Below are 12,051 nucleotides of genomic sequence, written 5' to 3' on the forward strand. Positions count from 1 at the left end.
GTGTTGTTGGTCACCGTTCAGAGTCAAATTTGGTTGCGGGTGATTTCACATTAGGAGTGCTCATGTGTTACCAGTAACAGTTGCCAGATGAAAGTGCATACCTGTGTTAAGACATAAAGCATGCCCTAAGGCAAATACTTTCCTTACTCCACGCAGCTCATTTCTGGTTGGCAGAGAGCAGCATTGGGATCAGTCATAACATTTCCTTGTTTTCTTATGCCTAGGTGAGAAACTTGGGCGTACAAATTCCCCAACTTTGCAGTGAATGGACTTCTAAGACATTTCTGTGCTTATTTCAGCAGTGTATCAAAAACCATAGTGGCTTGATAGTAACTTTGCATGTGTAGCCACTTACCCACTGAGGAAAGTCTGTAACGCTGCAAGAGATGGGAAGTTTTGGGTTTTTTTTTTAGATGAGGATGCTATTTGGCCTGGGGAATGCTCACTCTGTACTTTTGCTTAAAAACTTAAGTTCAGGAAAAACCTTAAAGAAGGCAGACTCAGAGAATGTTTGCACTTCCTCACAGGTGCTTTAATGCAGTGGCCCTCAGAGCCTATGTGGGGATGACATAAACAGATTCTCAGGTCTCTAGAAAGGTGTGTGTGTGTGTTGGGGGGGGTGCTCCTAGCAGTCTTAGAATCTATGCAGAAGGAAAGGACCTACTGTCTTGAGTTTGGCCTTCTACATGAATATGACTTTACATTGTAATTGTCACTTGAACACTCCTACTTACTTTGTGTCACAGATTGGACAGCATTCTCTTGGCTTCCTACAGTTGTGCCCTGGCCAAGCCCTCCCCCACCCACACACAAACAGGGATTGTAGTCCCATAAAACTCTCAGCCAGAAAACTACCCCAAAATAAGCTTTATTGCAAGACAAGTGTCATATTTGATACATAGACCTACAAAAACAAAACCAAAACCATAAGTTTTTCCTCACAAACACTTGATTACAAATTTACACTGTTTCTTTTTATTTATTTATTTATTTTAGGTATTAAAAAACAAAACAGAACAAAACCCCAAACTGGATATAACTGGTTATGAATCTTTGGTCAGCACAGGTGTGAGAGGAACAACCCGGAGCCTGCATGTGCTTCTGGCCATTTCACATATGAGGTTTGGTCACCGGTCCAGGGACAGGTTCTTGGGTTGAGAAGTACACGGGGACATCCCTTTAATTAGCACGTCCCGGTACAGGATCTTTCCAAAATGACTAAAGCAAACTAAACATCAATTCATTGTACAAACATCTTTCATACACAATAGGCTATGATAAAACGAGGCATATGGTGTATAACTACAGTATTAATGAAAATTCTAAAAAAAAAAAAAAATGGATTCAAAACAAAACAACATATATTCCTTGGCTGTACTGCATGATTTGTTTGCACATATGGCAGTCCTGAAACAGCTTGAACATAATAAATGCACCGTTAATCTAAGACAGCACCGAACACTAGAGAACGCCAGGGGTCCCTCTGCGAAGGACTGGCAGTTCCGGAGCTGCCTGCGGCGCCACGCATGCGTGGCGCACCCTGGGTAAGAATGAGGTGGTGTGGGGAGCACGCAGGCTTCCTTGAGGTTCTAGGAGGAGGAGATACAGTACGGTCTGGCCCTGCAACGCTACTGGTCTCACAAGCAGTCAAGGTATTTTGCTACAGTGGTTGCGCCTCATCTTCCGTTGCCTGGTGTGTCTGCTGATGTGAAATATCGTCACGCTGAGCTGCTGTGGCTCTGATCGCCTTTATCCAGGATCTAATGGCATTTCCGTCTTTTCAGAGTATTGATTACACGGCCCATACAGCTCTGTGAGGCTTTCTTTAAAACAATCGGATGTGTACCAGTTGGACGACTGGCAGAAAAACCAAAGGAAACATCTCTTGAATCTACTGGATTTTTAAAAAGCACCTCTAAAAGACATAGCTCAAATTTATAAATCTAAAGAAAAACAAGTGAGTTTCCCTTTTTTGTTTACATAGTTTGTTCATTTCTCCATATATTACTGCATTAAAAATAAATAAACATCTATATTTTTTTTTAATTAGCAACTATAGCAAAATACCCAAAGTGTTACAGACTGCTAACAGGTTTAAAAAAAAAAAAAAAAAAAAAAAAAAAAAAAGCTCACATTATTTTTGTGCATTTAGTGCCATATGCTGATCTCTTGAACATTTAATTTTAGTTTTTAATATATTTTAAAGTGAAGTTATATAAAAAATACAGTAACCACGGTTGCCTCTGTACTCAAATCTTTGGCCATACCAGAGTCTCAATTATCCCTCCCTGTGAGGGTCAACATTCTGCAGTCTGAGACAGGGAGGAAAGAAATAAAAGTTGTCTTTCCCGCCCCCCGCCCCCATCTTTAAAATTAGTCCTTGATTTCTCAGAGGCTTCTGCAGGCTGGCTGTGCAGGGATTTGAGCCTGGAACCAGGTCTTGTAAGGGGTTAATAGAGCTGAATCTGCAGCCTCATTCTGAGAGCCTCCCCGAGCTCCCCTACGAGGTAGTCATCCTCATTGTGGTCTTCCAGTTTCTTAAGCTCCTTCTTCTTGTAGAGAGGGATGCTGGTGATTTCCAGTGTGTATGTGCCAGGCACCAGCTTCCTCTTGGCCGTGTGCAAGTAGCTGAGCCCGTTTCTTTGGTGGATGCGGAAGATGCCCTCGTCGTTCCCTTGGGAGATGACATAGCGGATGTGGTTGTTGAGGGGCTCGATGGCGGGCATGAGTTCTAGGATGTGCTCCTTCGAGCCAAGGCCCGAGAGGTTGAACTTCATTTTCATGGGGCTGTCCATGTCGACGCTCTCCAGACTGATGTGTTCAACCTGGAGGAAGAGCAGGAAGGGATGTGGGAAGAGATTCGAAGGCAGAAGCAGAGGGACTGGGAAGGGACGTGTTGGCTGCAACCACCCTGTGTAGGCCCTGCGTCAGAAGCGCTTGTGAAGGAGGCTGCTGTGACTTCCTGTCAGCTGGGAGAAAGGTCAGTCCCACAGAGCTGTCAGCCCTGAGCTGAGCCCACAGAGAGCGTTCACATTTAAAAACACTTTTTGATGAGTTTATGGAATAACATGCTGATTAATAATAATTTAAGAATAATTTAAGAAATGATTATTTTTTTTTTTTTCTGGAGTCTAAATCAGAAGTGTAGCTATTAGCGAACAGCAGGGACTATCCTCAGAACAATCTTCATTCTGAAGGCTAGGTGTGATTTGTGAGGCCCCCACACCGTGAGTGGAGTGCGTTTACTGGGTGTTTGGCGTTTTTAGTGCAGACCAAGGGACCTGCAGAGTTTGGGGCTTGGGTTTGAGTCTGCTTTGGTTAAAACAAAACAAAACCAGTGGGGCCAGGCCCAGATAAATCAAGTCTCACTTGGACAGAAGGATGGGAAGTTTTAGAATTCTATTTTAGTAATACTGGAAAAATCTAAAGCTCTGAGTTGATGCCTTTAAGTCAGAACTTGGCTCTGGTGCTGCAGAAGGGCCCATCAGTGATCAGACAGAATCCTGTGCCCATTACCACTGTGGCAAGTTTTAATAAGCACAATTTCTGGATTTTTGGTTAGGGGCACCGGATGAATATTTAAACATCAGTTAGGTACCTCCGTCAACTTAAGGTAAATGTAACACTGGCTTGTTTATTATTATAAAATAGAACCAAAGACATTTCGTCTAGAGAAGTCTAGTCTTACAGGTAAGGAAAGTTTCTGAAGTTCAGAAACAAACAGTTTCATTTCAGAAAACTGAAACAAGTCCTCACACAGCCAGTTAGTTGTTTTCTTTGGTGGGGGAATTTTGCAGTAATGTTAACTGAAGAAGGTGGTGCTAGCCCTGATCTTTGGGCAAATCATCATCTGTGGATACCAGGTAATAATACCTGGTGACATTTACTAACATGTCAGGCACTGTTCTGGGCACTTCACAGTGTCAACACCATCTTCTTGTCAGCCTTCAAGGTTAAGTATTTTAATCCACATTTTACAGGTGAAGAAATTGAAGGAGAGAGAGGTTAAGTGAACATGCCCCATGAAACACGGGTATTAAGTGGGGAGGGTCCGGGAACATTTCAAACCACATAGGCATGGCCTTACCTTTTAACTACTCAGGTAAATGTCATTGATAGCAAAGACCCATGGGCAGGCAATTCAGATTTGTTCCTTACAAAATACACTTTACTTGGAGATAAAAATTTTGTTTTCTTATATGGGAGGAATCCTTATTCTTACAAATGTCATAGAATATGAGACCTTGTTGGCTTATCTACTGAGAACTAAAAGCAACCTGGTGTGCTACATTTGTATAAAACACAAATGGACACATTCAAAATAATTTATTTCAATCATTTTATAATAGCTATTTCCGAGACGGACACGTTTTTCCCTCTGGCACAAATCAAAAACAAAAACATAGGATCTGAAACTATGACTGATAAAGTCCCCCCCCCCCCCGCCACACACACACCCAGTCCTTGTGTTTTCAGTTAATACTGCCCCTAATTTTGCCGTGCCTCTGCCATATTGTGTCTGTTAATTTAGTTATGACCTTTCAACAAACTGTCCACAGAGGCTGGAACCTATGTTAAAGTTTACTGCAGAGTATGCGTGACGGCGTGAGGATAAAATCTTGTGACAGAACCAAGCCAGGGTTACTCACGGTAGTGGGCTCTGGGTCGTGAACGCTTCTCTTCTGTCTGCCGTCTTTCTTAGAGTAGCCATTGATTTTGCACTCATAGCATGCTTCTGGGGACAGAGCGTTTTCCTCGTCCACCTCCGCATCCAGGGACAGGTACTGCCCTTTGTTAAATCCCATTCCTGAGACGCAGTGGCTATTTGCAATGAGAAGCAAGGCATTGTGAGACTTCACAGGGTGTGACCACAGGGTTCCAGTGGGAGACCAAAGACTTTTTAGAAACAGGAAACCAACAGAGTAAACTCTAAGCTCAGAAACACCAACACCTAATAGTCTTGGTAACCTTCCCTTCAACACTTAATACACGAGGTTCTCCCTCATTTTGAGCAACATTCTTCTCAGAATGAGCCCCGGGCTTCTCCAATTTTCATTCCTATTTAGACTGAAGCACTCAGGTATAGTTATATCAAGAAGGTTAAAAAACCAAACAAAAACAAAGTATGAATTTCAAAAGAGAATGCTTAAGAGAATTTCTGTTGCTTTACAAGCCTGAAGCCTGTGCTTGATGCTCTCAGGGTGGCTCTGTGCTTTAACAGCTGCGATTTCTGAGCTCCTCTTAGGGTTAGTGAGAGTCACCGAGTTGGCTGTAAATGACCTGTTGTCTGGACCACGACCTTGGTGTTCAGGCATTATCAGGTAGCAGGGGTGGACAGATGAGTCCGCACCCCTCAGTGCCTGACTCACTCCCTGTTTCTTCTGGGGAAGGTGACCTTGACTGACTTGTAAATTCCCATCTTCTGTGCTGTGTGAGGCCCAGCTGCCTTGAAGGAAGGATGTGGGTGGCTAGCGCCTCCAATGTGCTTGAGACGGCTCACTTGGGAAGGTGCCATTAGCTGGCGGGAGCCCAGCCTCGTGGTGGTGCCACGCTGACCAGGCACATCCGCTCTGTGCACTATACAGCCAGATGAGCAAAGAGAGGGAAAGACTCCTTCCTTAGGGACCACTGGGTTAGCACTTGCCAAAATTCATAGAAAAATCTCGGGTGAAGCCATCCCACTTACACCTCATAATCCAGGTGTCAGTGACAACACGGGAGCAGGGTTTTTAAAATGTCTCTGGCCTTGAGGGATCTGAGTGAATCAATTCAGGCCATTCTGAGGGGCTGGAGAGTGACACCTGTATAAAAGCGGGTCTCAAATGCACCACAGAGGAGGCGATTCTACTGCACCTCACCCTATGTGCCTTCCTGGCGGTCCTTCTTCCCACATCCCAAGTCCTCTGACCAGTGCTTTTGCCTCCCGGGCAACATTAGCTTTCCCTTAAGTGCCGGGACCGCGCTTGCTTCCCAGCGCGGAGAGGTGGGTGGCCTTACCCCTGTCCCACTCGGTAGTAGCCGGGCGGGCAGCCACAGAGGTAGCCCCCTTCTGTGTTGGAGCAGCCATAGTTGCAGGGGTTCTTGGAGGACGAGCACTCGTTGACATCATGGCAGGCGCTGGAGAACTGGTCGAAGGAGAAGCCCGAGGGGCAGACGCACTTGTAACCCCCCAGGGTGTTGTAGCAGGAAGCGGAGCCACATGCATTGGGATTGGAGCATTCGTTCTCGTCTAGGAACACAGAGTAAGAAACTCTTACCCAAGGGAGGGGGCGGGAGGTGAAGGAGAGCCTGGCTGTCAGAGGAATGGCAGTTTCGCGTGGACATAACTCTAGAAGCGTATTTAAAAAATGTTCACTCTGATGGTTGATTGGCAAAGCTTACAAAATTAAAAAAAAAAAACGAAACAAAACAAAAAAAAAACCCAGACAAAATTCCCCTCACTTAGGGCTTTAAAAAAACCCTGGCCCTCCCGTTTAATTTTCTGTCTGTGCTATATTTCTGAATAGGATGGCAGCCTTTGGGTACAGATATAGGCAGTCTGCCTACTGAACAACTTCTATTCTTGGAACCTAAGGTTACTTCAAAAGCCTATCTCTCAAATCCAAGGAGATACAAAGTACATCACTACACTTCAGGGGCCACAGGGAGGGAGAAATGGAGAATGACTCCTTATGGGTGTGGAGTTTCTCTCTAGGATGATGAAAATGTGTGGGAGGTGATGATTGCACACTCCTGTAAGAATATACTGAACACCACTGAACTGCACACATTGTGTTTTTAATTTTTTTTAACGTTTTTGTTTCTGAGACAGACAGAACGTGACCAGGGGAGGGGCAGAGAGGGAGGGAGACACAGAATCGGAACCAGGCTCCAGGCTCTGAGCTGTCAGCACAGAGCCCAGCTTGGAGCTTGAACCACCAACTGGGTGATCATGACCTGAGCTGAAGTTCGGTGCTTAAGCGACTGAGCCACCCAGGAGCCCCTGAACTGTACACATTTTGAAAAGATGACTTTTATGATATGTGAATTATATCTCAATTTAAAAAAACCTGTTTCTATACACGTTTCCATTCCCCTAGCAATTCCCAAATTCATTCTATGTGGGTAGAAAACATATGTAAAAATTCAAATACTATGAATTACAAAGTAATTAAAAGAAACATTATTTAATTCAATTTATTGAACTGGAAATCTAGTATGCTTGTAACTACTTGAGAACCCATTAGGTGCAGCCTGTATCTTCTGGGAGAGGTTTGCATTCAGCAAATGCTAACCTAGGTTTTACCAGTTTAATAACTAACCTTACACTGTACATTCCTGCCTGCAGGATAATGACAGGTTCTACTTTCAGTCGCTCTTATTTTTACAAAAATCAAAGCCTGATTGTGCTTTTAACTGCGGAGATTACAGTTTTGCTCTTCACTGCCTGGTTGATACATAGCATGTGGCTTGACTCCTCTGGGCTTTATCATAATCCACATTTCACCCTGGGCTCAAGTCACATCTGCTCCGTGGAATTCTTATGACCCCAGTGGAGCACAATGTGGCTGTTTCCCTGATACGTGACAAGTTTACGTTTCAGCCCACGTGGGGAGACGGTCCATTTGCAAGGAGATGTGCGTCTGGAACACAACAGCTACAGGGAGGTTTACGGGGGTGCAGGGGCAATCTCCGAGCCGAGGCCTCTCAGGAAATTTAACTCCATGCAGTAAAGCCCACAAGTTACCAAAAGGATAGATGTGAATGAATTAGGCAATTTTTATGTAAGGATTATAGCTTCAGAATTAGACCAGCAAACAGAGAGTGCCCGATACACAACTTGATAGGATTACTTACTATGTATGAGTTCTTAGTCTTCATTTCATGGGGAGAAAAGTATTTAAGTGAATTCTTAATAACTAGGCTACCTCGGACATAGGCATAACTGCTGTTTTATTTCTATGTTCAAAAGACTTGCAATTCTGCCATGAAGGCTGACCTGCTTCAGTCATTAAATCTGACATTTATATGCAGTGTTTCTCTCCTAACAGAAAATACAAATTAGGTTATAATTTAACAAAATGATCCTGCTATGAATATAGGATTAGACATTCTGTTAGGTAGGAAAATTACCAGGGAAAGGCAATTAACTGAGTAAATTGCATTTACGTACTATTGACGAGAATATTTAAATATGTGTCATGTTTTTGTAAGCTCCATAATGTACTCATGTGTTACAAATGTATATTGTGGTATATTTTTGTGGACTCAGGTAATCTCACTTGTAAAATATTTTCATGTTTAATACATACTTTGTCTCATGCTTCACTGATTAATAATTTTTTCCATGGGCAAGTGTTAATATTCACTTATTTTCAATTTTGAATAATTAATAATGGTTGCAACGATTTGGGAATGTTACCTACCTACATCTGTACAGTGTATGTGCCAGAATGTTATAAATGTTCTCTGGCAAGTGGCTGGAGACTTCTTAAAGTGTTCATGAGAATCAAAACCTTTCTTTAGTATTGGGGCACCTGGGTGGCTCAGTCGGTTAAGCGTCCAACTTCGGCTCAGGTCGTGATCTCATGGTTTGTGGGTTTGAGCCCCGGGTCGGGCTCTGTGCTGTCAGCTCAGAGCCTGGAACCTGCTTCAGATTCTGTGCCTCCCTCTCTCTCTGTCCTTCCCCCATTCATGCTCTGTCTCTCTCTGTCTCTCAAAAAATGAATAAACATTAAAAAAATTAAAAAAAAACAAAACCTTTTTCAGTAGTAACACAAACTGTCATTTTCCTTAAGTTGGCAACAGTATTACAACATTGTAGGCTTACAATTTAATATTATTAAAATTATCTGATACACTGACTATGACAGTTTGGTCCCTTCATTCTGTATCCTTTCCCCTTCAATCCTATGAATGACTAATGATATTTACACACACAGGTAACAGATAAAAATAATTTGCGGCCTTTCAACTGGCATTTTGTCATAATTCTTGTTCTTTTGACAAGTTGTTGCTTTTATTAGTTCCTGATGGTTTAATTCCATCCCTGCCATATATTTGAGTTAAAATTCCAACTGGAATTATGTGTGTTCAAAGCAAGGAAGTCAGCAATTAAAGTAGAGACCAGTTGGATTCCTCAACCTTGAACAGAAGAATCTAGAAACTTCTAAATAAATCCCTGCTGTTACACTGTGTGAGCTTCTCTGGGGTGACTGCCTTGCTGAAGTGCCCACTTGGAGGATCCCACAAAGGGGAATTAGGATGTACCATACATGGGGCACCTGGGGGGCTCAGTTGGTTAAGCATCTGACTCTTGATTTCAGTTCAGGTTGTGATCTCATGGTCTTGAGATTGAGTCCCCTCGTTGGGCTCCATGTGGAGCCTGCCTGGGATTCTCTCTGCCCCTCCCCAACTCGTCTCTCTCTCTCAAAATAAATAAATTTTTTAAAAGGATATATACTGTATTAGCCTTGATCTTAAAGTTAGACCAATGTAGTGAAAAACTATATAGATATTTTTGCACTAGATATTTATAGGCAGAAGCTTCAGCAAACTTAAAAACTTGGAAGCTGAGATGATATTCCATACATGTTCCTGTTTATACTTATGGTCACTATAGAAATGAGAATTCTTTTTAATAAGCTGACACATAGGAAATATTAGAAGATCGTCCTTTGGCTGTAATATCCACAGAATTAACTGAGAAATCCATGTTATTTACTAAGTGGAGGGTCTCCTATTTTATAAACAAAGCAGTATCATTGTTTTATACTGTTTTAACAGCTATCTAAAAAAGTACTGTTCTCAATATTCTTAAGTGTTTTTTTTACGCCTATACTTTGCCCCTGTTTAAAAATCAATAAATCAGGGCAAAAGGACATTGGCAACATTTTTTGTGTGTGTACAGAAAAAGAAGTAAATTTACTAAATCATTTTGACTGCCTAACTTACACCATTTTGATAATGTTTGAAAACTTTGCCCTTAACTTCTTAATCATTAATGGCTTCTGCATTTCCTTTAATGAGTGTCTATTTGTGGGGGTGACAAAAGCATCTGTCTCTGGCCTGGCCCAAGACTGCAACCCTCTTTGTGACTTTCATAAGACTTGGCTTCCCTCCTTTGAAATCTATCTTGACTTTCTCTTCTCAAATCACTACACCGTCATTAGAAATTTCTTTTGAGAAGACCACAAAGGATAAAATCAGATTAATTTATTTAGTGGATGCTCACAGTGAAATATTTGGAAAACACGTGGAGTAATTTAAATCACTACAGAGGAACAGGAAAGCGCCCTGCTGTTTCTCTGCAGGACCACTGTTCCCCTCTCTGCTCAGCTATGCTGGCATCTGATGTCACAGCCTGTTGGATGGCATGTCTATGAAGTGCATTCAGATGGAGTGAAGAAATGAGGCCTGTGCTAAGTCAATCAGCTGGCTATTCAAGTACAGAATAATGTTCTCTTTGATCAGTCTGTCCTCAAAAGGAGAACTTCTATTGACTATTAGCAATGCAAGGAACAGAGCTAAAGGTCTACACATTTTATTTCATAAAAGCTTTTCTCTGGAGTTTTCAACAGAATTAGCTCTAACTAGATACTTATTCTACCTTCAAATACTTTAACCTTCTTCATTAGATCTATGTAACTGAAGAGCACAGATGGATGGCTCTTATTAAGCTGATGTGAATTCATTTAGATTTATATGAGGGAGATGGATGGGTAATTCTTCAACCCCAAATCTAAAGATAAGACATCAGTGATGAAAAGCCCCAGACCTTGGCAAATGAAGACGACGATTGTTGACACCACTTTTACAAAGTTAAAAAAAGTACATGTAGTAGAAATTTCTAATTACAAAAGCTCTAGTTGAGTTACCTTTTAGGCCCTTAAAACAACATTTTTATTCCAGGTATTTTCAAACATACACAAACATAGAGACTAGTTAACAGATGCCCGTGAAGGACTGCTTTTAAAGTTCTAGGATTCTAGGGGCGCCTGGGTGGCTCAGTAAGTTACACATCCCGACTCTTGATTTTGGCTCAGGTCACGATCTCGTGGTTCTTCGGGTAGAGCCCCATCTCTGGCTCTGCACTGACAGTGTGGAGCCTGCTTGGGATTCTCTCTCTCCCTCTGCGGAACTTCTGCTAGCTCCCTCTCTCTCGCTCTCTCAAAAATAAACAAAGTTCTAGGATTCTGAGGCTACACTGAAGCATCAGCCTTTGTTAGCTGTTCATTTTATGCACAGATACTTTAAGGTAAGAAAGGCAGATGGCACATAACAAGCAGGAGCTCACCGACACACTGATTCCACTGGTAATGCTGAATATACCCTTGAGGGCAACCACATCTGTAGCCTCCCAGGATGTTCTGGCAGCCATGCTGGCACCTGTGGTTTCCATCACATTCATCCACATCTGCAAAAACAAGCCCAGCATGAGATTTCACGCAGACTTGCCTCTACTGTTCGGACATGCACTCCCAACACAACCTGGGCTAACTGTCATCAGGGAAGCCAACAAGACACACAAAGAGGCTGTGAGCTCTTCCAAGTCACATGGTTATTAAGGGTCATCACAGATGGTTCTAAGAGCCCACCTTCTTCTTATGCTGTCCACCGGACCATCTCCTGTCAGTGCTTTCAATAACATCTTCATTTCAGCAAATCAACAATAGCAACCACAAATGTTGTGTATATTTTGGATGGATTAACTGCATATGGTGTGATTTATTTGGTAGGAAATTGAAGCATATTTGCATTACATATTCCAGTAGATTCAATAGTGATTCAGACATTTTATTCCTCGATTTCAGCAAGATACAGCACTACAGAGATACCATTCAAAATTAAATTTAAAATTTAAGTATTTGAATGTTATTTCTAGATGTGATGTGGTATTCTTACACATCTGGAATAATTTCTTTGTTCATACATGCATATTCTTTGGGAATGATACCGGAGGTTTTGAAATCTACCCATAAAGAGTAAAATAAAATTGACACGTTTGATGTGTGTACAACAAATTTATATGGATAATTAATAAATGGTATCTTATGTGGATGGTCACAAGCT

At 42.1% G+C, this 12,051-nt stretch overlaps 1 protein-coding gene across 1 annotated transcript in view; it reads right to left on the bottom strand.

The window, feature by feature from the left end:
• Nucleotides 1-2,223: 2,223 nt before the first annotated feature.
• The window catches only part of FBN2 (fibrillin 2), a 255,055-nt gene continuing 245,227 nt past the window's right edge, over nucleotides 2,224-12,051 (bottom strand). Inside the window, exons 62-65 of the mRNA XM_030317707.2 lie at nucleotides 11,276-11,395; nucleotides 5,998-6,229; nucleotides 4,650-4,821; nucleotides 2,224-2,825 (exon numbers count right to left, since the gene is read on the bottom strand). Coding sequence (XP_030173567.2) covers nucleotides 2,451-2,825; nucleotides 4,650-4,821; nucleotides 5,998-6,229; nucleotides 11,276-11,395 — 899 coding nt within the window. The 3' untranslated portion in view covers nucleotides 2,224-2,450. The remainder of the gene's footprint in view (nucleotides 2,826-4,649; nucleotides 4,822-5,997; nucleotides 6,230-11,275; nucleotides 11,396-12,051) is intronic.

The sequence above is a fragment of the Lynx canadensis genome, chromosome A1 (genome assembly GCF_007474595.2).
Source record: "Lynx canadensis isolate LIC74 chromosome A1, mLynCan4.pri.v2, whole genome shotgun sequence".
Classification (NCBI taxonomy): Eukaryota; Metazoa; Chordata; class Mammalia; order Carnivora; family Felidae; genus Lynx; species Lynx canadensis.